Source organism: Macaca mulatta, chromosome 3 (genome assembly GCF_049350105.2).
Source record: "Macaca mulatta isolate MMU2019108-1 chromosome 3, T2T-MMU8v2.0, whole genome shotgun sequence".
Classification (NCBI taxonomy): domain Eukaryota; kingdom Metazoa; phylum Chordata; class Mammalia; order Primates; family Cercopithecidae; genus Macaca; species Macaca mulatta.
In genome coordinates, this window is record NC_133408.1 from 178,585,044 (window position 1) to 178,610,778 (window position 25,735).

A 25,735-nucleotide genomic window follows, 5' to 3' on the forward strand; every position below is an offset into this window, starting at 1 on the left:
GGGCATGGTGGCACATGCCTGTAGTCCCAGCTACTCGGGAGGCTGAGGCAGGTGAGTTGCTTGAACCCGGGAGGCGGAGGTTGCCGAGATTGCACCACTGCACTCCAGCTGGGCAACAAGAGCAAAACTCTGTCTCAAAAAAAAATAAATTAAACACAGATTTTCTGGAAAATTAAAGTTGTCTGCTAGCCTAAGGGTTTTGAAAGACGCACATATCTAATTTCTTAACATACTTGTCCAGAGTCTAAAACTGAGTTGACTTCTACCATAGCCACGTGCAGCTACTAAATTTTATTTATTTTATTTCCTTTTATTTTATTTTGAGGTGGAGTCTCGCTTTGTTGCCCAGGCTGGAGTGCAGTGGCGTGATCTTGCCTCACTGAAACCTTTATCTCTCAGGTTTAAACAATTCTCCTGCCTCAGCCTCCCGAGTAACTGGGACTAGACTACAGGTAATGCCTGACTAATTTTTGTATTTTTAATAGAGATGGGGTTTCACCAGTTTGGTCAGGCTGGTCTTGAACTCCTGATCTCAAGTGATCCACTCACCTCAGCTTCCCAAAGTGCTGGGATTACAGGCATGAGCCACCGCACCCGGCCCTAAAATTTAAATTCAATTAAAATTAAAAATAAAAACTAAATGACTTAGTGTCACTAGCCATGTTTCAAGGGCTCAATAGCCACATGTGGCTGGTGACTGCAGCGTTAGACGGCGCAGGCCACATGACCCTTCCGTCACAACCAAAAGTTCTGTTGAACTCTCACACTGATGGGAGTCTGCCAGCTGAGGGAGGCCAAGCCGTTTTCAGTGATGACTTTCAAAGCTGCTGTGATTGAAGAAAGCGTTCTGATCATAAGCGTGTTGAGTGTCACCCTGGATGGTGACAGACTTCACAAAGACAATGAGTTTGGGATGAATGAATGTTCACATGGTGAAACTAGACTCACTGTTTTTACAGAATTAACCCGTCAGCTTAAACAACCGGGCAATTCAGTGGGAAAATAATCGGTCAAACTGGTTGTTCAACTTAATTGGCTGGGTGGTTATATCATAGATTCCGTCTAGGCCGAGGCTGGCAATAAAGGGTGCCTTTTATCAGATCGGGGTGGCCACCTGAAGGCTGACTAGGGCTGTGGTCAAATCTGAGCCTGGGCAAAGCATTCTTAAGACACAGCATCGTTCCCGCTAGCTTATCGAACAGTTTCCCAGTTGTGAAATCTTCCACAGCCACAACCAGAAGGGCATAGCCAGCATTCCAGCCAGCCTCCCAGTGAGGGCCCTGGGGGGCAGGGCTTGTATGAAAACAGCAGAGGCAGCCCTCCATCAGATCATGCGCCCGAACCCCTCACTCACGGTGATTAAATCTTCCAGCCTCACGTTGACGCTCTCCAACATCTCTCTGCGCTCCACCGCAGGCTCTGGACAAGGGTAGACAGTGGCTCGAAACCTGTTTAATATATTCCAAGGGACACAGGTGGGTTCTTGCTGCAAAGCATTCCGCACCCCCTCTTCTGCTAAGACATCGTTTGCTGACTTTAGATGGCCAGCCTATCCTAGAATAACTGCGTCTTTGGCCACTGGAAAAGGAGTCCCAGTCATCAGGGTTCCCAGTACGTCACTTGTGCTGTGAATTGAGGCTGCAGTTCTGTTATACGAATGAGCTTCATTCAAACCATAAAACCCGTGAGTTGTTAGGTAAATAAGACCGCAGGCTGGACTTGCCTCTTGCTTTTAGAATCTAGTAATGTATGAATATCCTCTTTAATGTATTAATATCCTCTGCCCTGAGTCATTTCTGCTTCTACGGAGCTACATGTAACACGATTCTGTAAAATCCCAAACAAGTTAGCCATGCAGTTGGCTCACTCTTCAGCAGTTAATGAAAAGTCTCAGATGGAATAGACTGAAATGGGGAACGTGTCCGCTTTTAGTACCCCTCACATTTTGCGTATTCAAGTTCTCCTATTCATATTCTCACAACTATTAAAAATCAGTTGGGGCTGACTTTCATGTGAGAAAGTTATTCTACAGCCTTACTGACCTCTAGAAGCCACAGTCGCGTGCATTTGGCACTGCAGATCTCTTTACCCAATCCTGGTCCAAATCACTGAAGAAACAGCCCTTCACTCCCTCTTACCCATCGCAGATCTTCTTGATTTTCTGCCTGAGCTGCTCTCCTTGGTAAAATATGATGAATATGTTCTTCTGAATTTCTTCTTTCTGGAAAATCAGAATAAGTTAAAAAAAAAAGGGGGGGGTGTTTCTTTCTGGTTAAAACATAACAGAGAGAAACGTAAAGTCTTGTTTTTAGGCTTACACAATTCATAAATTTAAAACTGGGAAACCGTAACTTTCCCAGTTCCTCTAAGTTCATAGCCCACAGTTGAGAGCAAGGCCATCCAAGACCTCACAGAGGCTGATGCAGCCTTAAGGTGACAAGCTCCCTGTTCCCGACGCTGGTTGGACCACAGCCAGACCTTATAATCAGCTCTAAGCCCCACACTTAAGAGATGTGATAATAAACAAGAAAACATTCGGAAGAGAATATTGCAAGGCCTAAAACGAATATAGCTGGCTGATAAACTGGCTCACCAGAGTTAATTAACACACAACACTGACATTTTGGGGATGAGTAGGTGTTTGATATTTAACAAAGGTAAAGCCATGCCCAGTTTTTGACTCATACATACAGTTGCTCAGATTTTTTGACTCACACAGTTGCTTGTGTGCCATAAGATTGCTGCTTAGATCACACTTGTCAAGTCCAAGTTGGACAATTCACAAGAAAGGAAGATGTTTTCCACAAGCAGACATGCAAATGTTTAACTCTTACTGCAAGCAAAGAAATACGAGCCGAAACAATGCATTCTTTCATTCTCATTTAGTTTGAGAGGGTAAAGGTAAAATTACAAAACCCAGGCCGGGTGCAATAGCTCACACCTGTAATCCCAGCACTTTGGGAGGCTAAGGTGGGTGGATTGCCTGAGCCCAGGGGTTCAAGACCAGCCTGGGCAACATGGTAAAACCCCATCTCTACAAAAAATACAAGAATTAGCTGAGCATGGTGGTGCTCACCTGCGGTCCCAGCTACCAGGGAGGCTGAGGTGGGAGGGTTGTTTGAGCCTAGGAAGTTGAGGCTGCAGTGAGTCATGATCATACTACTGTACTCCAGCCTGGATGACAGAGTGAGACCCTGTCTCAAAGAAACCCCCCAAAACAAAAACAAAACCTATTGTTGGAAAAGTTATGACAAATCCAACAGACTCATCACACACTATTCAAGGCACTGGAATCAGAAAAGTCACTGAAAGGCCATTTGTCGGGCCCCATCAGGTGTCATTAAAATCCCCACACCCTTTAAGCCAGCAATCCTATTTTCCTTGAACTTGTTTATTATGGAAGTAATTCAAAAGCAAATAAAAATCCACATGCATAAAGATGCTCATCATGGTGTCTACATTCTGGAGAAAAATTAGAAATAAAGTGTCCAAAACAGATAGGTAATGTCACATCAACTGAGTGGACACATGAGGCATCCCTTAAACCACTATCAAAATGAATCCTGTCTTTGGCATTTCCTTACAGGAGCAGGTGGCGGTGTTTTAGGATTTTCAGAGCTGCTGCGTTACTTTATTTCCAAAAGGTTTCTCTACCCATGGAGTCTACCCTGGTCCTTTTCTGAGTCTCTTAAGTTTTCTTTTCTCCTGATCCACCAGAATCAGGAATCTGCTCTAATCTCATGACTTCCCTTTGGTGACCTTTGGTGTCCACGCTCATCTTTTTCCAGATGCTTTTACTTTCTCTCCCACCATGACTGTTATATGTCAAAACAGGATTATAAAAAGTGATGATTCAATGTCAAATTAAAAAAAAATCTTTATAAGGGATGCACAGTCATATGGGGAGGGATCTCACATTAGGCAAAACAAAGAGGAGAAAAAAATTATTTCCGTGTATACAATAATCATATAAAATTATACCTGTCTATGGCTACAGAGAAAATAGTACAAGAGGCAAAATACAAATGAAGACATTAGAGTGATGACGGGGTTTCTCATTTTTTTTCATAATCTTTCTTATTTTAAATTTCATTTATTTTAAAGTTGTTTTTCATCAAAATGAATTTTTTTATTACAATTAATTTTTTTAGCTTCTAATCTGAAAAAGATGATAGACGCTCAGAAATAAGCCTAGCTTCTTGGAATTAAAGAGTAAGTGGATTAAATACGAACTGGAAGGTGAGACAGCAATATCCGACTGAATTCACAGCAACAACTGTATGGCACTCAGGGCTGAGCCCCCTCAAAGCCTTGTTGTTTGAAGTGTGGGATCTATTGGCAAATATATAATCAGCATTCTCTGGGAGTTGTAAGAACTGCAGAGTCTCAAGCTCCACACAGACCCACTGACTCAGAATCTTTTTTTTTTTTTTTTTGAGGGAGTCTTGCTCTGTCACCCAGGCTGGAATACAGTGGTGCAATCTTAGCTCACTGCAACCTCCACCTCTGGGGTACCAGCGATTCTCCTGCCTCAGCCTCGCAAGTAGCTGGGACTACAGGTGTGCACCACCGTGCCTGACTAATTTTAATATTTTTAGTAGAGATGGGGTTTCACCATGTTGGCCAGGATGTTCTTAAACTCCTGACCTCAGGTGATCTGCCCACCTTGGCATCCCAAAATGCTGGGATTACAGGCATGAGCGACCGTGTCCAGCCTTTTTTTTTTTGAGACAGGGTCTCACTCTGTTTCCCAGGCTGGAGTGCAGTGGCGTGATCATAGCTCACTGCAGCCTTGACCTCCTGGGTTCAAGCTGTCCTCCCACCTCAGCTTACTAAGTAGCTGGGACTACCGGCGTGTGCCACCACATCTGGGTAACTTTTTTTTATTTTTTGTAGAGCTGTTGTCTTGCTATGTTGCCCAGGCTGGTCTCGACCCACTGACCTCAAATGATCCTCCCACCTTGGCCTCCCAAAGCGCTGGGATTACAGGCATGAGCCACCATGCCTGGTCTGGAATTTGCATTTTAACAGGATCCCCAGGTGACCTCTATGCTCACGTGCACACTGAAGCTTGAGAAGCTGACTTCAATCAGTTCTCAGTTCTTTAAGACACAGCTGCCGCCTAGGATAGTACTCACATAACTAAGTTCTAGAGAAAAGTATAGCTATGTCTCTGGGAAGAATGAACCAATTATGAGGTATTGATAAGAATCAGCCCTTGAATTGACCTTTCAAATATATATTTTTTAAAAAGGAACAAAGTAAAAGGGAAGGAAAAAAAGGAGAAAGAAAGGAAACAGATATTAGTCTCATCAAACTAAAGACCCCCCGTGTTTTGGGAGAATGAAGCGCTTCTGGTGAGGGCTATGGGAAGTCTCAGAGAAAGTTCTCGCAGCCTGAGGTTCCCACCGTGACAGGATCCTCCAGAGGGGCGTCCATCTCACTGAACTTCAAGTACACATTTCCTCGGCAAATTCGCCACAGCAACCGCTCAAAGGAAGCCATCCTCTCCCTGTTGATCACACCAGCTATGAACCTAGGCAGCCAGAAGGGAAGACGTTTCTGAGGCATAGGGATTGGGGTGCAGAGAGAAGGCCCTGCAGGATATGAAGACACACCATGAAAGGAAGGGCCATTCACTCTATAAGCAGAAGGAACCCAGACACAGCTCTACCGACAGGGGTCCCAAGGCCAGCCTGCATCCAGCCCCAACTTGCCCTAAGTCCCTCTGACCTCCTGGTTTTTTGATATCTTGAAGTTTTCTTAATCATTCCAATACTATATCGTCACTAACTGCAATTAAGAATATGATAGACCGGCCGGGCGCAGAGGCTCATACCTGTAATCCCAGCACTTTGGGAGGCCAAGGTGGGCAGATCACCTGAGGCCAGGAGTTTGAGAACAGCCTGGCCAACATGGTGAAACCTCATCTCCCCTGAAAATACAAAATTAGCCACACATGGTGGCACGCACCTATGATCCCCGCTACTCAGGAGGCTGAGACAGGAAAATCACTTGAACCTGGGAGGCGGAGGCTGCAGTGAGCCAAGATCATGCCATTGCACTCCAGCCTGGGCAAAAGAGTGAAACTCAGTCTCAAAAAAAAAAAAAAAAGAAAAGAATATGATAGACCATTCATCATAGCATTGTAGCTAATGGTAGCAAATATTCAACAGTGGTCTCTATGTGTTTTTCCAAAAATATTTTAATACTAAGAGGGAAACATATATTGACGTCTATTTTTATCTGTTTTTTCCATTATCCAAGGATGTAGATAACTGCTGACCTAAACTTTTCATGTTAACCAGTGACTTTCACTGGCTTATTACTTTAAATGTACATTGATCCTGTACTACCTTCTGATCAAATATTTCCAATAAATATTTTTATTTTCATTTCAAATTCAATGCCTGGTGCCTCAAATATCAGGCCCTCAAATACATATTGAATAAAAAAATCATAAATCCCAAACTCACAACTTTCAGAAATGCTTTAAAATTCATCAATTTCACTTAGGCACTGAACAAAATCCTACCACTTTGAATTGCCACATTATTTTCATGGCTATAACACATCATATTACTGCTTCTTGGAAATAACTTGATTGCATAACTATCCCATTTCTTTTTTTTTTTAATTAAAAAACTTTTTTGTAGACAGTGCCCAGGCTGGTCTCAAACTCCTGGCCTCAAGTGATCCTCCTGCCTCAGCTTCCCAAAGTGTTGGGATTACAGGCATGAGCCACCACATCTGGCCCCCATTTCTAATTACATTTAAAAATGTATCCCGGGCAACACAGCGAGGTCTCGTCTTTATTAAAAAATTTTTTTAAAGTTAGCCTGGCATCATGGCGTATGCCTGTGGTCCAGCTACTCACAAGGCAGAGGTAGGAAGATTACTTGAGGCTGGGAGGTCAAGGCTGCAGTGAGCTATGATTGCACCTTTGCACTCCAGTCTGGGCAACAGACCGAGACCCCATGTCAAAAAAAAATACAAATAAAAATTCAGGCCGGGCGCGGCGGCTCACACCTGTAATCCCAGCACTTTGGGAGGCCAAGGCGGGCGGATCACAAGGTCAGGAAATCGAGACCATGCTGCCTAATACGGTGAAACCCCGTCTCTACTAAAAACACAAAAAAATTAGCCAGGTGTGGTGGCATGCGCCTGTAGTCCCAGCTACTCAGGAGGCTGAGACAGGACAATGGTGTGAACCTGGGAGGTAGAGCTTGCAGTGAGCCGAGATCGCATCACTGCACTCCAGCCTGGGCAACAGAGCGAGACTCCATCTCAAAAAATAAAAATTTAAAAAAAAAAAAATTCAAACTCCAAATGCATTTTATTATCAAAGTAATATTTTATTTTATTTTTTTGAGCTGGAGTCTTGCTCTGTTGCTGAGGCTGGAGTGCAGTGGCACGATCTTGGCTCACTGCAACCTCTGCCTCCAGGGTTCAAGCAATTCTCCTGCCTCAACTTCCTCAGTAACTGGTATTACAGGCGTGTGCAAGCATGCCCAGCTAATTTTGTATTTTTAGTAGAGATGGGGGGTTTCACTATGTTGGCCAGGCTGATTTTAAACTCCTGACCTCAAGTGATCCACCCACCTCAGCCTCCCATAGTGCTGGGATTACAGGTGTGAACCAGCACGCCCAGCCCCCAAAATAGTACTCTAAAGAGAAAGGAAAAACACATGTCCCCATAGCCTTGTTCCAACGCCAGGGAAGAGCTGTGATAACCCATCTGAACAATGATCCCCACAGCTTCCCATGGGGGAGCAATATAAACATTGCAGTCTTCAGGCTCAAGGAGGTGAGTGTCGCCACTAACAAGAAGCTGACACCACTTCCAACTCCACCAACCTAGTAAGTTACACATGGGTCTATCCCCAGCAGAGGCTTTGTATCCATGGGAAACAGTCACCATTCCAGTGGCTATTTGTTCACCTGTTCATTCACTCACTCAGAAATCACACGCCAGGACCAGGAACCCACCTACACAAAAGAGTTACACTAACCCCAACTTTCCGGTCATATGTGCAGGCACCGCTTTCAACTCCAGGAGGCCAGAAGTGTCTTCAGTAAAGAAATCATCAGCTAAATTGGTTTCCGTCTGAAAGTCAAAGCACTATGATTTTCATTTAAATATATTTAGGGAAACTCAAAAGGCACCCACACCTCAAGATTTTCTCTGGTTTTAGTGAAGCTTTAATTTTCCACAAAAAGTTAACAGAAGTCAGAAAACAGAGTGCTCCGGGCCAGATCAAAAAGCTTCCCTGGTCTCTTCCTACCAAAACCCTAAAACTTCTCAAACCAGCTGCTGTGCTTGGTTCTGACTTCTCTTTCTGCCTGAGCCATTTTCAGCACATACATTTGACTTAGCACCATAATATTTTTCCCTTCAATTCAACCAGCACTACAATTATTCCACCCAAAATACTCCCCCGCCCTCACCAATAGCCCAGCCATGGAACAGAAACAGAGTGATTTACTCAGATCCCAGGCCAGCCAGTTTCCAAAATGGAAATTTGAGGTTCTGAGGAATGGGCCCTTTAGTAAATCATCCCCACGTGACCACCTCAAAGAAGTCCTGGGTTTTCTTCAGGAGGTATTTCAGTTCCGTCAGTTCTAGGAAGCTTTTTTTCAAGGCCTGCTGGTTCTGGTTGGCTTCCTGTAACTCTCCTTCCAGTTTTTCTAGAACAGTCTATGCAGGAAGGAAAAAGAAGGTAAGCCGACAGAAAGTGCTATGACACTCCTGAAATACATTACCCACAACACGACTAAAAAAAAATCAAAGGAATCAGCACATGATTGTAGACCCTAATACACACACACACACACACACACACACGTGCACACTCTCTTAAAAGTTCCATCACCAAATGAAAGGATTAGGAAGTACTTGGAGGAGTGGATGGCCACTCCATGGAGAAGTCAAGACATTTTAGCAAATCTTGCCTCTCATTTGAAACACTAGACCAGGCTGGGTGCAGTGGCTCAAGCCTGTAATCCCAGCACTTTGGGAGGCCAAGATGTGCAGATCACTTGAGGTCAAGCATTCAAGACCAGCCTGGTTAACGTGGTGAAACTCCATCTCTGAGAGGCGCGGTGGCTCACGCCTGTAATCCCAGCACTTTGGGAGCCCGAGGTGGGCGGATCACAAGGTCAAGAGATCGAGACCATCCTGGCTAACATGGTGAAACCCCGTCTCTACTAAAAATACAAAAAATTAGCCGGGCATGGTGGCGGGCGCCTGTGGTCCCAGCTACTCGGGAGGCTGAGGCAGGAGAATGGCGTGAACCCGGGAGGCGGAGGTTGCAGTGAGCCGAGATTACGCCACTGCACTCCAGCCTGGGCGACACAGCGAGACTTGGTCTCACCAAAAAAAAAAAAAAAAAAAAGAGAGAGAAACCCTATCTCTACTAAAAATAGAAAAATTAGCCAGGGATGGTGGCGCGTACCTGTAATCCTAGCTACTCAGGAGGCCGAGGCAGGAGAGTTGCTTGAACCCAGGAGGCAGAAGCTGTGGTGAGCCGAGATCATGCCACTGCACTCTAGCCTGGGTGACAGAGCAAGACTCCATTTCAAAAAAATAAATAACAATAAAAATAACTTCAGAAACATGAAACAATGTGGAGTCTTAAAATAGAAAATGATGGGTCAGGCACGGTGGCTCAGCCTGTAATCCCAGTGCTTTGGGAGGCTGAGGCAAGTGAATTGCTTGAGGTCAGAAGTTCAAGACCAGCCTGGCCAACATGGTGAACCCTGTTTCTACTAAAAATACAGAAATTAGCCGGGCATGGTGGCACATGCCTGTAGTCCCAGCTACTCGGGAGGCTGAGGCAGGAGAATGGCATGAACCCAGGAGGCGGAGGTTATAGCAAGCAGAGATCGTACCACTGTACTCCTACCTGGGTGACGAAGCTTTTTTTTAGACTCTGTCTCAAAGAAAAAAAAAGAAAAAATATATATATATACACACACACACACACGTATGTATATATGTATATGTATGTAATATATATATGAAATGACGAAATAGCAAGTTGCAGAATAAACAATATAGTTCCATTTAGATAAAAATTTTTAACATGTAAAGCTATATCATGTTATTTAGAAAAATAAATACGTAATAAAACTATGAAGAAATAAAGAAAAATACAAAAGTGAGGATAATGATGATCTGGAAGGGAAGAGGGGAAAGGAGATGGAGGAGGGGTGAGGAGGGGCACACAGGTTTTTATGAATGTCCCTATGGGTACCGTTATCTTACACAGGACAACAGACACATGGTGTGTGCTGATCCTTACTTTTTATACCTTACATGTTTTATAAAAATTCTACTAATTTAGCCAGGCGCGGTGGCTCACGCCTGTAATCCCAACACTTTGGGAGGCTGAGGCGGGCAGATTACGAGGTCAGGAGATCGAGATCATCCTGACTAACACAGTGAAACCCCATCTCTACTAAAAACACAAAAAATTAGCCAGGCGTGGTGGCGGGCACCTGTAGTCCCAGCTACTTGGGAGGCTGAGGCAGGAGAATGGCGTGAACCCGAGAGGCGGAGCTTGCAGTGAGCCGAGATGGCGCCACTGCATTCCAGCCTGGGCAACAGAGCGAGACTATGTCTCAAAAAAAAAAAAAAAAAAAAAAAACACCTACTAATTCAATTTAATGTTTAACAAAAGCAATAACAAATTCACACTGAAACACACAGGTGTGAAACTCTAGAAGGACGTATATCCACAAAGGGGTGATAATTGAACCAGTAGCAAATATTATGAGAAAAATTTAGTGAATATGTGTCTTGAAGTGTTAAATATAACTGTCATCTACAGCTTGCACACGAAGGGGTAGTGGGGAAGGGTTGGCAGGTATTACAGAAAGACAGGAAAGGGAAGCGAAGTAAAAAACAAAACAAATAATAACCAAAAAAGCCAGTGAATCAGAAATCACAATAAATGGAAATGGATTAAGGTCACCTATTAAAGAAGAGATTATCATGCTAGTTTTCAATCCATCTAAAAGACACTGTTAACAGAGTTGCTTTTGTTTTTTGGTTTTGTTTTTAAGACAAAGTCTCACTCTGTCACCCAGGCTGGAGTGCAGTGGCACAATCTTGGCTCACTGCAACCTCCACCTCTCGGGTTCAAGCGATTCTTTCCTCAGCCTCCCAAGTAGCTGGGATTACAGGTGCGCGCCACCAGGCCCGGCTAATTTTTTTGTATTTTTAGTAGAGACAGGGTTTCACCATATTGGCCAGGCTAGTCTCAATCTCCTGACCTCAAGTGATCCACCCACCTCAGCCTCCCAAAGTGCTGGGATTACAGCCATGAGTCACTGCGCCTGGCACAAACAGATTTTTTTAAAACAATAAATGATAATCCTGTAAATGTTAGCTCTCCCTGAAATGCTTAGTATCACATAAAATTGAATTACTATGGAAAATTTCAAACACAGAGAAGCAGAGAGAATCTCATCCACCCATCATCCAGCTTCAGTTTCACTCCATTCCCACCCCTCTCGGAGACAGCCATTACCTTGAATTTTGAATACTGAATATAATGACACAAAGTTGGGGGGAAAAGTAAATCTTCATTTCCCAATCATTTCCTCTATCCACTTAATGATGCCATAAAAATAATGCTGCCATTACCATACACAACGGATATATAATTATATAAAAGTATAGCTGCATGAGAATAAAGCCTGAAAACAAGGAAAAGTCAGGGCAATTTCTGCTGGGATGCTGGTTTTTTTCCTCCCCCCTGAATTAGTATTTCCTCTAGGACTGTTATAAAAGCCTCTTTAGAAACTGGACAAGGCAGGGGCCCAGAGCCATTGGTGTACTCTTGCCAAAGGATTCGACTCTCTAGCAATGTTGGGGCAACATAGCTAACTGCAGGATTAGTCAAATCAATCAATCAACAAATCAATCCCAGTGAGCAATGAATGGTAAAATATATTACTCTTCTACTTTTATGCTGGTGGGTTTTGTTTTTGTTTTTTTTGAGAGAGGGTCTCACTCTGTCGCCCAGGCTAGGGTACAGTGGTGTGAACACAGCTTACTGCAGCCTTGACCTTCTGGTAGCCATTCTCTTGCCTCAGCCTCCCACGTAGCTGGGACCACGGGTGCACACCACCACACCCAGCTGATTTTTTTCATTTTCTTGTGGAGACAGAGTCTCATTATGTTGGGCAGACTGGTCTCAAACTCCTGAGCTCAAGCAATCCTCCTGCCTTGGCCTCCCAAAGTGTTGGGATTATAGGCATCGCCCAGCCCTGGTGCTGTTTTAATTTCCTTTTTACAGCAAATAACATTCAGAAGAAAAACACTAAGGAAAGACTTGTGCACACATCTGATTGCCCCTTATCTGTTCCCACAAATTTATGAATGTAGAGCTTTAACACCTTAAAATATCATGCTGTTTTTTTTTTTTTTTTTTTTGAGACACAGTCTCGCTCTGTCACCCAGGCTGGAGTGCAGTAGTGTGATCTCGGTTCCCTGCAACCTCCCCCTCCTGGGTTCAAACAATTCTCCTGCCTCAGCCTCTGGAGTAGCTGGGATTACAGGCATGCACCACCACACCTGGCTAATATTTTTGTATTTTCAATAGAGATGGGGTTTCACGATGTTAGTCAGGCTGGTCTCGAACTCCTGACCTCAAGCAATACACCCGCCTTGGCTTCCCAAAGTGCTGGGATTACAGGTGTGAGCCACTATGTATTTTTTAAATCCATCTAAGAGACACCCTTACCAAAGAGATAAAAGATAAACAATATAGCCCAAAACAATAAATTTCACAACAAAATAAAAAGGGCTAGCCACTCAAATGTTAGCTCTCCCCACCCAGAAAAGCTTATTAATATCAGTCAAAATTGAATCTTTTAAACTTAAGATGGTGAAACTTGAAAATGTGTGTGCCTTGGCATGGTTGAAGTCAGCCAAAACTAAACCCAGTTGGATGAATTACTTTTTTAAGGTACTACAGCCAACTCAGTTTGAAAACAAAAGCAGCACATGTTACCTGTTTAACAAAATCAAGACAGGCTCTATGCTTGTCAAGTTTCAGTGTAATATCAAAAAAGAATATCCACAATTATTTGAAAAGGCTATTAAAATATTCCTCCTTTTTCCCACTACTTATCTGTGTAAGGCTGGATTATCTTTCTCTACTTCAATAAAAACAGCACATCACCAACAGATTTAAAGTAGAAGCAGGTGTGAGAAACCAGCTGTCTTCTATTAGCCAAGCACTTCAAAAATTCACAAACAATGCCACCCTTCTCATGAAAGTGTTTTTTTTTAAAAAAACACATTTCATTTTTCAGTTTAAAAATGTTAGCATGTAATGAGACATTATTGTTATTTTCAAGTGAATTAACACATAAATATTTTACATACTTTTCCATTTTAATTTGTAATACAGTAAAAAAATAAATAAACAGGCCAGGTGAGGTGGCTCACGCCTGTAATCCCAGCACTTTGGGAGGCCGAGGCGGGTGGATCACCTGAGGTCAGGAGTTCAAAACCAGCCTGGACAACATGGTGAAACCCCCCTCTCTACTAAAAATACAAAAATTAGCTGGGTATGGTGGCGCATGCCTGTAATCCCAGCTACTTGGGAGGCTAAGGCAGGAGAATCGCTTGAGCCCAGGAGGCAGAGGTTGCAGTGAGCCGAGATCACACCACTGCACTCCAGCCTAGGCAACAGAGCAAGACTCCATCTCAAAAAAACATGATAAGGTCCAAAATATTTTCTAGAATATTTGACAATCTAATATGTGAGTGTCAAGATTTATACCACTGATGGCTTTCAAATTTTCAAGAATTTGAAGTTATCTTAAAAAACAAAAATAAAAACCAGCCAGAGAAAAGGCTCAGCTCGGTGAAGCTTTGCCTACCTGCCCACGCCCCGGATGAGCCGTTCCACCACCAAAGATGAAATACCTGCTTTTTCAATTAAGTTCCCCAGGGTCCTCCATGGTCTGGCTCTGCCTACCTCCTTACTTCCTCTCCCAGCCCTGCCCCTCATCCCTGTCCCCACCATCTGCTCTATAAGCCTTTGGAGGGCAGCGTCATGTTTATTTCTCTCTAAGGTACCTTGCACGTGGCAGATATTCAGTGGGGTTTTTTTTTGTTTTTTGTTTGTTTGTTTTTGAGATGGAGTCTCGCTCTGCCGCCCAGGCTGGAGTGCAGTGGCACAGTCTCAGCTCACTGCCACCTCTGCATCCCGGATTCAAGCAATTCTCGTGCCTCAACCTCCCAAGTAGTTGGGATTACAGGCATGTACCACCACCCCCGGCTAATTTTTGTATATTTAGTAGAGACAGGGTTTCACCATGTTGGCCAGGCTGGTCTCAAACTCCTGACCTCGTGATCCGCCTGCCTCGGCCTCCCAAAGTGGTGGTATTACAGGGGTGAGCTACTGCACCCAGCCAGTATTCAGTGTTTTTTATAAAAGACAGAAGGGGAAGGAAATAGAGAAGGAAAGAGGGAGAGTCCCATCAGCTGAAATGTGCTTGAAAACTGCAGTCTTCTGCCAGTTTACCTACAGAAGCCAGTCAGAGAAGCAGCCTCCATCTAGAGTGGATCCAACTCATCTGCTTCCCACCAGACAGAGAATTAGAAAACATCCCCTTATACCCACACTCAGCCCATTCAGTGGCACCCCGCAGACAAGACTGGCTGCCTGTAAGAATCAAAGGCCCACAAGAGCAATCAACTCCTCCAAGTAGGCTAAGCTTCCCTAGGGCTACGCTGAGAAAGGAAAACAGCTGTCTCCAGATCAGCAGGTGTGGCTCTAAAAACTGCACACCGGGATTTTCCTGGGGCTGTAACTCGGAGAAGGAGACGACCATGCAAGCCTGTCTCCCTGCCTTCAGCAACCAGGTACGGGACCTGCAAGTGGCTCTCAGGGCCTTCAAGGAGACAGGCTTCATTACTGTCCTTACCTGGGGAGGCCAGCAAAATGGAGAACTTACCTCCAGGGTAATCATTTCCCGTGGGAGCGGGGTCAGTGGGCTTTTCTCAGGCAACTGAACTGCAATCTCATTTTGCATCTCGTCTTCCAGAAAACCTGAAGAATGAAAACCCACCAGAAACGCCAAGGTGATTGTGTTTTCTCGTAACTAAGAAATGAGGTCAAGCCAGGAGTGTGCCTTTCACTCAGCTCAGCTACCTGAATCGTCCTAGGAGCTGCCACAGCACCTGGATCCCACCCCTACCTCCCCAATTCCCTCCAGGTGGGCCTCTGGGACCACCTCAAAAAGTATTGCAAACAGGGACACATTCGTTAATTAAGTCCTGCAAACTATTGACCCCCTTGCCAGTTCACATTTGAACAGTAAGCAAAAAAAAAAAATTGGCTTACGGAGGATTCTCTCCAGTGATTCACACCTTCTGACTTCATTCACAAATTTCCTTTGAAAGCTGTTCACATTCATATTTAACTGGGGGAGGAATCACAAGACACACATTAGTAGCAACAGTTGCCAATAGATTCCTTTTGGGTTTTTTTTTGTTTTTGTTTTTGCTTTTTGAGTTTCAATCTTGTCACCCAGGTGACAAGGAGGGCAATGGTGCAGTCTCAGCTCACTGCAACCTCCGCCTCCTGGGTTCAAGTAATTCTTCTGCCTCAGCCTCCCGAGTAGCTGGGATTACAGGCACCCATTACCATGACCGACTACTAATTTTTGTATTTGTAGTACAAAATTGATGGGGTTTCACCATGTTGGCCAGGCTGGTCTTGAGCTTCTGACCTAAGGTGATCTGCCCACCTCAGCCTCCCAAAGTGCTGGGGTTACAGGCGTGAGCCACTGTGCCAAGCCCCCTTTTGGTTATTTTATCTTTTTAGTACTAGAGAATGTTGCTGGAATTCTCTTAGGAATAGATGCTTCCAGGCACAAGACAGGCCAGTTACAGGCAAAACATACCTTGGTGTTCTTATACTCAATCCCCCAAATGCTTCAACTTTCACCCTCCCGTTTCTAAAAGAAACAAAGTCCTGGCCAGGTGCAGTGGCTCAGGCCTGTAATCCCAACACTTTGGGAGGTCGAGGCTGGTGGATCACTTGAGACCTTGTCTCTACAAAAAATTACAAAATTAACCAAACATGGTGGCGTGCACTTATAGTCCCAGCTACTCAGGGGGCTGAGGTAGAAGGATGGCTTGAGCCTGGGAGGTCGAGGCTACAGTGAGCCACGATTGTGCCACAGCACTCCAGCCTGGGTTACACAGCGAGACCCTGTCTCAAAAAAAAAAAAAATTGACTTAATCAAAATTTAAAGCTTTTGTGCATCAAAGGATACTTAATAGCGTCCTTTCATTTTCTTAATAGAAAGTGGAAAAACCCACAGCATGGGAGAAAGTATTTTCAAATAATATATCTGCCTCAAAAAAGAAAAGAAAGGTAAAGAAAAAAGAAAGGAAAAGAAAAGAAAGAAGGAAGGAAGTCCACCCTCATCTAAGTTTACCTTATTTCTCTGCCTTGGCTATCCAAATGAGCCTCAAAATCCTCAATGCGGCCATAAAAACGACCAGACCTTGAAGACTGCACAGCTCCATGTAACATATCACAGTCATCAACAAAACTTCTACTGTCAGCTCAGCTCAATAAATGTTATTGAGGACCTGCCTCATATGAGGTCCTGTGTGAAGAACTAGGGATGTGAAGAACACGATGTGAACCTTCCCCGCAGGAGCTTAGCTCTGACCCTGACCTTAGTGAAGAAGTAAAGGAGGGCTGGTTTTCTAAATTAGACTAAGAGCTTGATGAGGGTCTAAACTGCCCCTGGGAAATGATACCCCATTGTCATACTCAAGACGGTCTAACTGTAGAATATCACTCCGGAACTCAATTCCGGGTATTACAACCAACTCTGGAATCCAAAATACTTTGTCCTCAGCCTGTCTAGTCAGGAAAAATAGTTTTTATGGTCAGAACAAGGTTTGGTAACCTACATGCCCATTGGCTATATACAATGTTTGAAGACGCTACACAAGAGAAAAAAAATTCAATGACATCTAACATGTAGTGATTGCATTAGAGCTTCAAGACATTCCTATAGAGGAGACTGCATGGAGGGAGGGAGAACATGCTCTTGAATGACCTGCCTGGTCATGACAAATCCTAGCCAGAAGCACTGAAACTACAGAATTTCGTCGATTCCAGCTCACGGCTCCTCTCCCTACAAAATGGTTATTGTTCACCATAAAGAAGTGCTCTGCAAGAGTTATCTACTCCCACCCCTGCCTTCCTCTTATCTCCAAAGAACGTAGTACCTACATCTTTGAACTGAACCAATCCAAGCTCTCCGAGCTCAGCCACACAGCAATATGCAGCTTCCACCTGGAGAAACAGTTGTGACAAACACATCTCCTCGCTTCGAAACACAGACGCCATCTTGGCCCAGCTTCGGTCTACAGGAGAAAAAGAAAAAGAGATTAGTATTTAAGGTAATAAATGTGTGAAAACATTAGGATGAAATTTTTAAGTTAAGTTAAAATCTAACAGGGAAAAAATGCATTAGGAATCACTCCTGATTTCAGGAGACTTTTTTTTTTTTTTTGAAACGAGGTCTCACTCTGTTGCTCCGGGCTGGAATGCAGTGGTCCAATTTTGGCTCACTGCAGCCTCAACCTCCTAGGCTCAAGTAATCCACCCATCTCAGCCTCCTGAATAGCTGGGACTACAGGTGTGTACCAGGATGCCCAGCTATCCTGATTCTAAAAATATAAACAAAAACAAGATAGCACTTTATGCCCTCCATCAGACTGGCAAAATATTATACTTTATTTTTGAGACAGAATCTTGCTCTGTCATTCAGGCTAGAGTGCAGTGGCACAAACACGACTCACTGCAGCCTCAATCTCCTGGGCTCAAGAGATCCTCCTGCCTCAGCCTCCTATGTAGCTGGGACTACAGGTGTGCACCACCACACCTGGCTGGTTTTTTTTATTTTTTTGTTGAGATGGAGTCTTGCTGTGTTGCCCAGGCTGGTATTGAACTCCTGGACTCAAGTGATCCTCCCACTCTGGTCTCCCAAAGTGCTGGGATACAGGCATGAGCCACTGCTCTCAGCTGGCAAAATATTTTAAAATATGACTAAAGACTCGAGTTGTGGATGGTATGAGAAAACAGGCCCTTTCATGCACTAGAATGTCACTCCGGAACTCAGTCCTGGGTATCACAACCAACTCTGGATTCCAGAATACTTTGTCCTCAATTTTCCTAGTCAGGAAAAATAGTTTTTGTCATCAGAACGAGGTTTGGTAATCCATATGCCCGTTGGGTATATCCAATGTTAATGTGTAAATTCTTTGTAGCTTTTTCAGAGAGCAATTTATCAATGTCTATCAAATCTTATATCCCTCATACCCACAAATCAAGATGTCCACTGCTATTTATCCAGACAGACCTGGATATGTATGGAGAAACAGAGGAACAAGAACAGTTCTTATAGCATTGTATGTAATAATTATAGTAAATGGCTGTAACCTAGATATCCATCAAAAGGGAAATGATTAAACTGTGATATAACAGAGCCCTGTGCAGTCAGCAGGAATAAAATAAATCTGTACGTCCTGTATATGGAAGAAGGATGCCCATGGGTAAGTGGGGCAGGGGAATGGTGTGAGTTTGGTTAGCCAAAACTGACCTGCAAGACACAGTTCCACCATACAGTCATAAGTGTGTATTGACACTGCTGATTAAAAAAAAAGACTAAGACTCACACTCCTGAAAGGGGAATCTCAAACATCTAGACTGAAATAGATTAAAACATCCACCCAGATGCATGTCCGAAGTTTAACCGTGAAACTGGGAGATGATCTTGAAGCCATCATCACCAGCCCGCACAGAGCATACACAGCCAGGGAACGGGGCCCTGGTCATCAGAGGCCTCCCAGCAGCGATCAATGCATTGCAAACTCTAGGGTGGGGCAGTTTGCCAATCCTGAACATTTCTCTGTTCCTTAGTAGACCATCCAGTTATGCTGCCCATTGAACTGCCTTTAGTGACACTTAGAACAGGTGGCAGGGAAGGACACCTCCCGGGGGTTAGAAGAAAGTGAACCTCTTTCCAATGGTGAAATTGAAGGCCGCATGAGAGCCAAAGGGAGGAGGAGGGCACAGAAGCTATTCCCAAAGATCCTCCCGATGGCCCTGCTGCTGCCAAACCACACTGTTTCCCCCCAGGTCAACCTTCTGGAAGAACTTCCACACCTGCAGAGTAGATTTAATTTTATCACGTACAGAGTATCTACTGTGTGCTGGATACTGGGCCTACCCATTGTCCCGGTTTCACACAGGACCAACTCTAAAGTCCTCGAGCTGGCCAGCCAAAGGCTGCAGGACCTGGCCTCCTCTGTGTCCTCCTCCAGCTTTGGCCTCTCCAGGGACCCTGCATTTCTTCCCAGCTTCCACCCCCTTCAGGCCCTTCACCCAGGCCTTCCCCTGGGTTTGGAACCTCAATCTTCTCCTCTCCACCGTCCATCCCATGCCCCACATGACCCTGTCACTCCTCCAGTCTCCATGTAAGGATCTTCTTCCTCCACAAGCCTTCCCTGACACCCCCAGCTCCCTCAAGGAGCTAAGCCCCCTCCTACATGCCCCCCAGAAGAGCAATCATTTGCAATCGCTTGTTTTTAACCACCTGGATTCCCCACACATAAACCAGTGAAGTCTACAAGGTAGAACCATGCCCTGTTTCCACTTCCACACCCGTCTAGGTCAATAGCACCACAAAGTGGGCGCTCCAGAAGCATTTTCCCATGTGTGGACCAGAGGATAAACATCATCCCTCAGGAAGTGCACATGGTCTGGGCCCACATTTGTGCCTTTTGACACCAAGATGAATTCAAAGCTTTCCTACTGCCCTGTCTAGTAACTACAGCCAAGTGAACATAGACCAGAGACCCAAGGCATTCACTTCATGCAGATCAAAAGCATAGCATCAACACCCTTCTTACCCCAGCTTCCTCCAGGCGGGTCCTGCGTGGGGGTCTGGGGCAGACAGTGGTTTCCCCGACCTGATGCACGGAGCAGGGAGCCCCAAGTCCCGCGGCCCTCCGGGCTTGCTAGCCGTCCTGGGTGGAGCAGCAGCCACTGGTGAATCCTCAGGTGGCCTCCCCGCAGCGCCCCTCCCGGCTCCTTCTCCTCCCAGGCTCCCAAAGAGACAGGAGGCAGCTCTGTTGTATCAACACTGGCCTGTTGTGGGTGAGGACAAACCTGCCCCACCGGCCAGGCCGCTCAGCCCCCGCCCCACCTGTGCCCTCTGCCATGACCTTAAGTTTCCAACAGGAAGCATTCATTTATTTTCTAATGAAAGTAACTTGCCCCTCAGGGAGCTGAAGGTTGAGGACAAGATTCCTGGAGGCCTTAGAAGGACCCCAGTAAACGAAAACATCCCTTTAACTTGTGAAAATGAAATAACTTTAAAAAATAATTTTGGGGGCCGGGAGCGGTGGCTGTGGCTCATGCCGGTAATTCCAGCACTCTGGGAGGCTGAGGTGGGCAGATCATTTGAGGTCAGGAGTTTGAGACTAGCCTGGCCAATATGGTGAAATCCTGTCTCTAGTAAAAATACAAAAAAATGAGCAGAGTGTGGTGGCAGGCGCCTGTAATCCCAGCTACTCAGGAGGCTGAGGCAGGAGAATTGCTTGAACCCAGGAGGCAGAGGTTGCAGTGACCCTAGATCATGCCACTGCACTCCAGCCTGGACGACAGAGCCAGACTCCATCTCAAAAATAATATATATGTATATACACACACACATATATGTATATAGGTATATATACACATATATACCTATATACATATATATGTGTGTATGTATATACATATACATATATAAATGAAATATATGTATGTGTATATATAAATGAAAAAATAAAAATAGTTTTGGAAAATAAAAAATATCACACTCACCATCCTATCAAGTATTAACCAAAACACTCTACTTTCAAAGGAAAATAGAAGACTCCTTATGAAATGCCCAATGGCTAAAATTCAGCTTCCGCTGTGGCCCAGGTAAAAAGAGACACAAGCAAATGTGGTATGTGCCCTTTTCCTTTGGCGGGGTCTTGTCTTTTCCTGTTTATCTGACAGAGGGTGCGAGGGGCAGAACAAGCCAATTAGGTGCGTTTCTCTTGCCCGGGGTGGGGCGGCTGCAACAGCCACCTGTGTTTATTTGAATGAGCTTTGCTTCTCCAGGGCAATGCACAGATCCCCCGCAGGGACTGAGCCTTAGAAGGTACCCCAGAATGAGTGAGGGGGGTGCTTTTTTTTTTAACTTTTTAGTATGGAAAAACTGAAACACCTGCAAAAGTACAGAAAATAGTCCAGGGAACCCCCATGTACACATCACTTGGCCACACTAGTTCGTGAATGGTCTACCATCCACACCCCACCCACTTCCCCTACCCACCTCTGATTATTTGGAAGCAAATCCCATACATCATATTATTTCTTTCAAAATATTTCAGCATGTATCTCTAAAAGATAAGGATTCTTTTATACACACATATACACACACAAACACACATAAAATACCAGTCACTCCTAAAATTCAATAATTCTAAAATTTGCCTTAATATAAAATATCCCATCAGGATTCAAGTTTCCTAGATTGTCTGAGATTTGCATTTTTTTAAAGAGACAGGGTCTTGCTCTGCTGTCCAGGATGGAGTGTGGTGGCGCAAACACAGCTCACTGCAGCCTCAACCTCCTGGGCTCAAGTGATCCTTCCACCTCAGCTTCCTGAGTAGCTAGGACTATGGGTGTGCATCACTATGATTGACTAATTTCTTTTTTCTTTTTATTTGAGACAGAGTCTCGCTCTGTCGCCCAGGCTGGAGTGCGGTGGTGCGATCTCGGCTCACTGCAACCTCCGCCTCCTGGACTCATGCCATTCTCCTGCCTCAGCCTCCTGAGTAGCTGGGACTACCACTGCCCGCCACCACACCCGGCTAGTTTTTGTATTTTCAGTAGACACGGGGTTTCACTGTGTTAGCCAGGATGGTCTCGACCTCCTGACCTTGTGATCCGCCCGTCTCGGCCTCCCAAAGTGCTGGGATTACAGGCGTGAGCCACCGCGCCCAGCGATTGGCTGATTTTTTTAATTTTAATTTTTATAAAATACTACAACATAAAGACATGGTATCACTATGTTGCCCAGGCTGGCCTCCAACTCCTGGCCTACAAGTACTCCTGCCACCTCCGCCTCCCAAAGTGCTGGGATTACAGGTATGAAGCACCACGCCTGACAAGACTTGCATTTTTAATAAGCTCCTCAGGTGATACCTGTGCATGATCAAATTAGAGCCATTGTTTAGAGAACACAGAGTGAGAAATCAAACTTTAGCCTGGGAAGCAGCAGGGAGGAGCTGTAGGCGGTTTGGGAAAATCAGCTAAGCCGATGCAGTGATTGTGAACCTGGGGCAGTGGAGGCCCAGCCCTCTAAGGGAGCACCTGCTCTGTGCCCTGGAGGAAAGTTGCTGCTTGGGTTTCATCAGAGGCGGAGCTCAGCTGCACCCACCCATCCCACCAGGGCAGATCTGCCCAAGAATCCAGACTCACCTGGATGAAGTTCCAAAGGCTGAACTCAAGATTTGCAAAGAGCAGGAAGATAAGAACTGAAAACTGCAAAAGGCATTCCCAGTGTTGAGATTCTACCTCTCCCTTCACATGAGCTCCGAACTAGGAGCCCTGGCCTCAATTCATGCCTCCCTCCCCTCTCCACTTCACCCACCCACTTCTCATCCTGCTCTTCCCCAAGGCCGGTGTTTGCTTGTGTGTCCCAGTCAGTGGGTGGGGCAGTAGTTTTCAAATGTCTGGCTGCCCAGAAACCACTCAGGAACACGTGGAGGAAAGAGTACATCCTAATGGTTAAGAGCAGAGGCTCCCGCCCAACTGCTGGAGTCACGATCCCAGCTCTGCCATTTACCATGCGTGACCTTGGGAAAGCTATTTAACCCCAGGGCCTCAGTGACCTTATCTGAAAAATAGAAGAGGCTTACTTAGAAAGTAGAAGTATAGGCTGGGCGCGGTGGCTCAGGCCTGTAATCCCAGTTTGGGAGCCTGAGGCGGGAGGATAACTTTGAGGCCAGGAGTTCGAGACCAGCCTGGCCAACATGGTGAAAACCCCTCTCTCTACTAAGAATACAAATGTAGCCATGTGTGGTGGTGCGCGCCTGTAATCCCAGCTACTTGGGAGGCTGAGGCATGAGAATTGCTTGAACCCGGGAGGTGGAGGCTGTAGTGAGCCGAGATTGCACCACAACACTCCAGCCTGAGAGACACAGCAAGACTCCATCTCAAAACAAACAAACAAACAAAAAGTATGTGTGCGGTATGTAGGAGGCAGGGGCCAAGCCATGTGAAGTCGCTGGGCCAATAAGAAATTTGAATTTTATTCTAATAGCATTGGGAAGTCCTTGGGAAATTTTAAGCAGGGAAATGGCATGACCTGGTTCACATTTTTAAAAATATTATGACCAGGCGCGGTGGCTCACGCCTGTCATTCCACCACTTTGGGAGGCTGAGGTGGGTGGATCACCTGAGGTCGGGAGTTCAAGACCAGCCTGGCCAACATGGTGAAACCCCATCTCCACTAAAAATACAAACAATTATCCGGGCTTGGTTACGCATGCCTGTAATCAAAGCTACTCAGGAGGCTGAGGCAGGAGAATCGCTTGAACCCGGGAGGAGGAGGCTGCAGGAAGCCGAGATTGCACCATTGCACTCCAGCCTGGGCAAAGAGAGGTAAACTCCATCTCAAAAAAAAAAAAAAAAAATATATATATATATATATATATATATATGTATGTGTGTGTATATATATATATGTGTGTGTATATATATATAAAACTTTGGCTTCTGCATCTGGAAAAAGGGAGGGAGTAGAAATACTTTTTCTTTCCAATCAGTAAAAATAAAAACCCTGTACAGTATATATGCAGCAAACATAAGCAGACTATGAAAGCTGGACAGAAGATAGACCCTCTAGGAATCACAAGACGCAAGAAACAACACGGAGGTGAGTTCTCTGGGTTTTCTTGTTACTTCCTACAGGTTGAGCATCCCTAACCTGAAAATTCAAAATTGGAAATGCTCCAAAATCCCAAACTCTGAGCACCAATATGACACAAGTGGAAAATTTTGCTGACTTCACGTGACAGGTCGTAATCAAAACTCAGGCACACAACACACACTTCATTCAGAGTCCTCAAGGGAAAAATAAAATGACCTTCATGCTATGTGCATAAGGTATATATGAACATACATGAGGCTGGGCGTGGTGGGTCACGCCTGTAATCCCAGCACTTTGGGAGGCCGAGGCGGGCAGATTACTTGAGGTCAGGAATTCGAGACAAGCCTGGCCAACATGGTGAAACACCATCTCTACTAAAAGTACAAAAACATTAGCGGAGCATGGTGGTGGGTGCCTGTAGTCCCAGCTACACAGGAGGCTGAGGCAGGAGAATCGCTTGAACCCAGGAGGCAAAGGTTGCAGTGAACCGAAATCGCGCCACTGCACTCCAGCCTGGGCGACAGAGTGAGACTCTGTCTCAAAAACAAAAAAAAGATCATACATGACTTTTGTGTTTAGACTTGGGTCCCATCCCCAAGACATCTCATTATATATATATATATATATATATATGCAAATATTCCAAAATCTGAAAAAATCTGAAATCTAAAACACTTCTGGTCTGAGCATTTCAGATAAGGGACAGATAATCAATCTGTATATTCCAGACTCAGTGCGGCAGAAGCCAGTACATGTGCAGCAGCAAAGTTTCAAAGAAAGCCTGCTTGTTCCAGCAAAAGGACCAGGAAAGGGGCAGTCTGCCAAGAAAGAAAACGTTCAGACAATAATCACTCGAATCCAGTTAAATGCCACAGAACAAAACTATGGCCCTGCCCCTACCCCCTTGCCAGCAAAGCCCAAGTGGGGAGCCGAGACTTCCAGGCCAAGTGGGGGGTCTAAACTTCAGCCCCACTCTGTGGTAACAAGGCTTCCTTGTTCGCCCCTGTTGGGGGTGTCAGAAGAAACCTAATCAGAACTTTTACCCCCATCCATTGGTAATAAGCTCCCCTCCCCTCATCACTGCTGGTGAAGATCACAGGCGGAGTAGTAATGAGGCATCTCTGCCCCCCCAGCCAGGGTGGTATCAGCAGAGATCTGGTGAACAGAAGAATGAAGTGGGAGAAACACTCTACCCAACTTCAAGACTTACTGTACAGCACCAGTAATCAAGACTGTGATATTGGGCCAGGCGCAACGGCTCATGCCTGTAATCCCAGCATTTTGGGAGGCCAAGACAGGTGGATTGCTTGACCCCAGGAGTTTCAGACCAGCCTAGGCAACACAGTGAGACCATCATCTTTACAAATAATCATAATAAAAATATTAGCCAGGTTTGTGGTGTGTGCCTGTGATTCCAGCTACTTGGAAAGCCAACTTGGGAGGATTACCTGAGCCTGGGGAGGTCGAGGCTGCAATGAGCCATGATCGTGCCACTGCACTCCAGCCTGGGTGACAAAGTAACACCCTGTCTTTAAAAAAAAGAAAAAAAGACTGTGGTATTGGTGGAAGGATAGACACGTAGATGGAATATCTTCTTTACTCAGTCTACCCGTTCAAATGCAAATCTATTTGAGAAATACCCTCACAGGCACACCCAGAAACAATGTTTCATCAGCTATGTGGGCATCACTTAGCTCACTCAAGTTGA

At 45.1% G+C, this 25,735-nt stretch overlaps 1 protein-coding gene across 17 annotated transcripts in view; it reads right to left on the bottom strand.

The window, feature by feature from the left end:
- Window positions 1-25,735, bottom strand: part of ATP6V0A4 (ATPase H+ transporting V0 subunit a4) — a 91,830-nt gene that overhangs the window by 47,704 nt on the left and 18,391 nt on the right. For 11 of the 17 annotated variants that reach the window (XM_077997484.1, XM_028846353.2, XM_077997485.1 and 8 more), the window contains 8 exons: window positions 17,283-17,416; window positions 15,369-15,447; window positions 14,980-15,074; window positions 8,573-8,698; window positions 8,013-8,107; window positions 5,410-5,536; window positions 2,139-2,221; window positions 1,355-1,448 (listed from right to left, as the gene is read on the bottom strand). In XM_077997484.1, the coding sequence (XP_077853610.1) occupies window positions 1,355-1,448; window positions 2,139-2,221; window positions 5,410-5,536; window positions 8,013-8,107; window positions 8,573-8,698; window positions 14,980-15,074; window positions 15,369-15,447; window positions 17,283-17,399 (816 nt within the window). In that variant the 5' untranslated portion in view covers window positions 17,400-17,416. Of the gene's footprint in view, window positions 1-1,354; window positions 1,449-2,138; window positions 2,222-5,409; window positions 5,537-8,012; window positions 8,108-8,572; window positions 8,699-14,979; window positions 15,075-15,368; window positions 15,448-17,282; window positions 17,417-19,966; window positions 20,211-22,574; window positions 22,823-25,475; window positions 25,557-25,735 lie in introns of those variants that run through there. The other 6 variants (XM_077997479.1, XM_077997482.1, XM_077997480.1 and 3 more) reach the window with 3 other exon arrangements.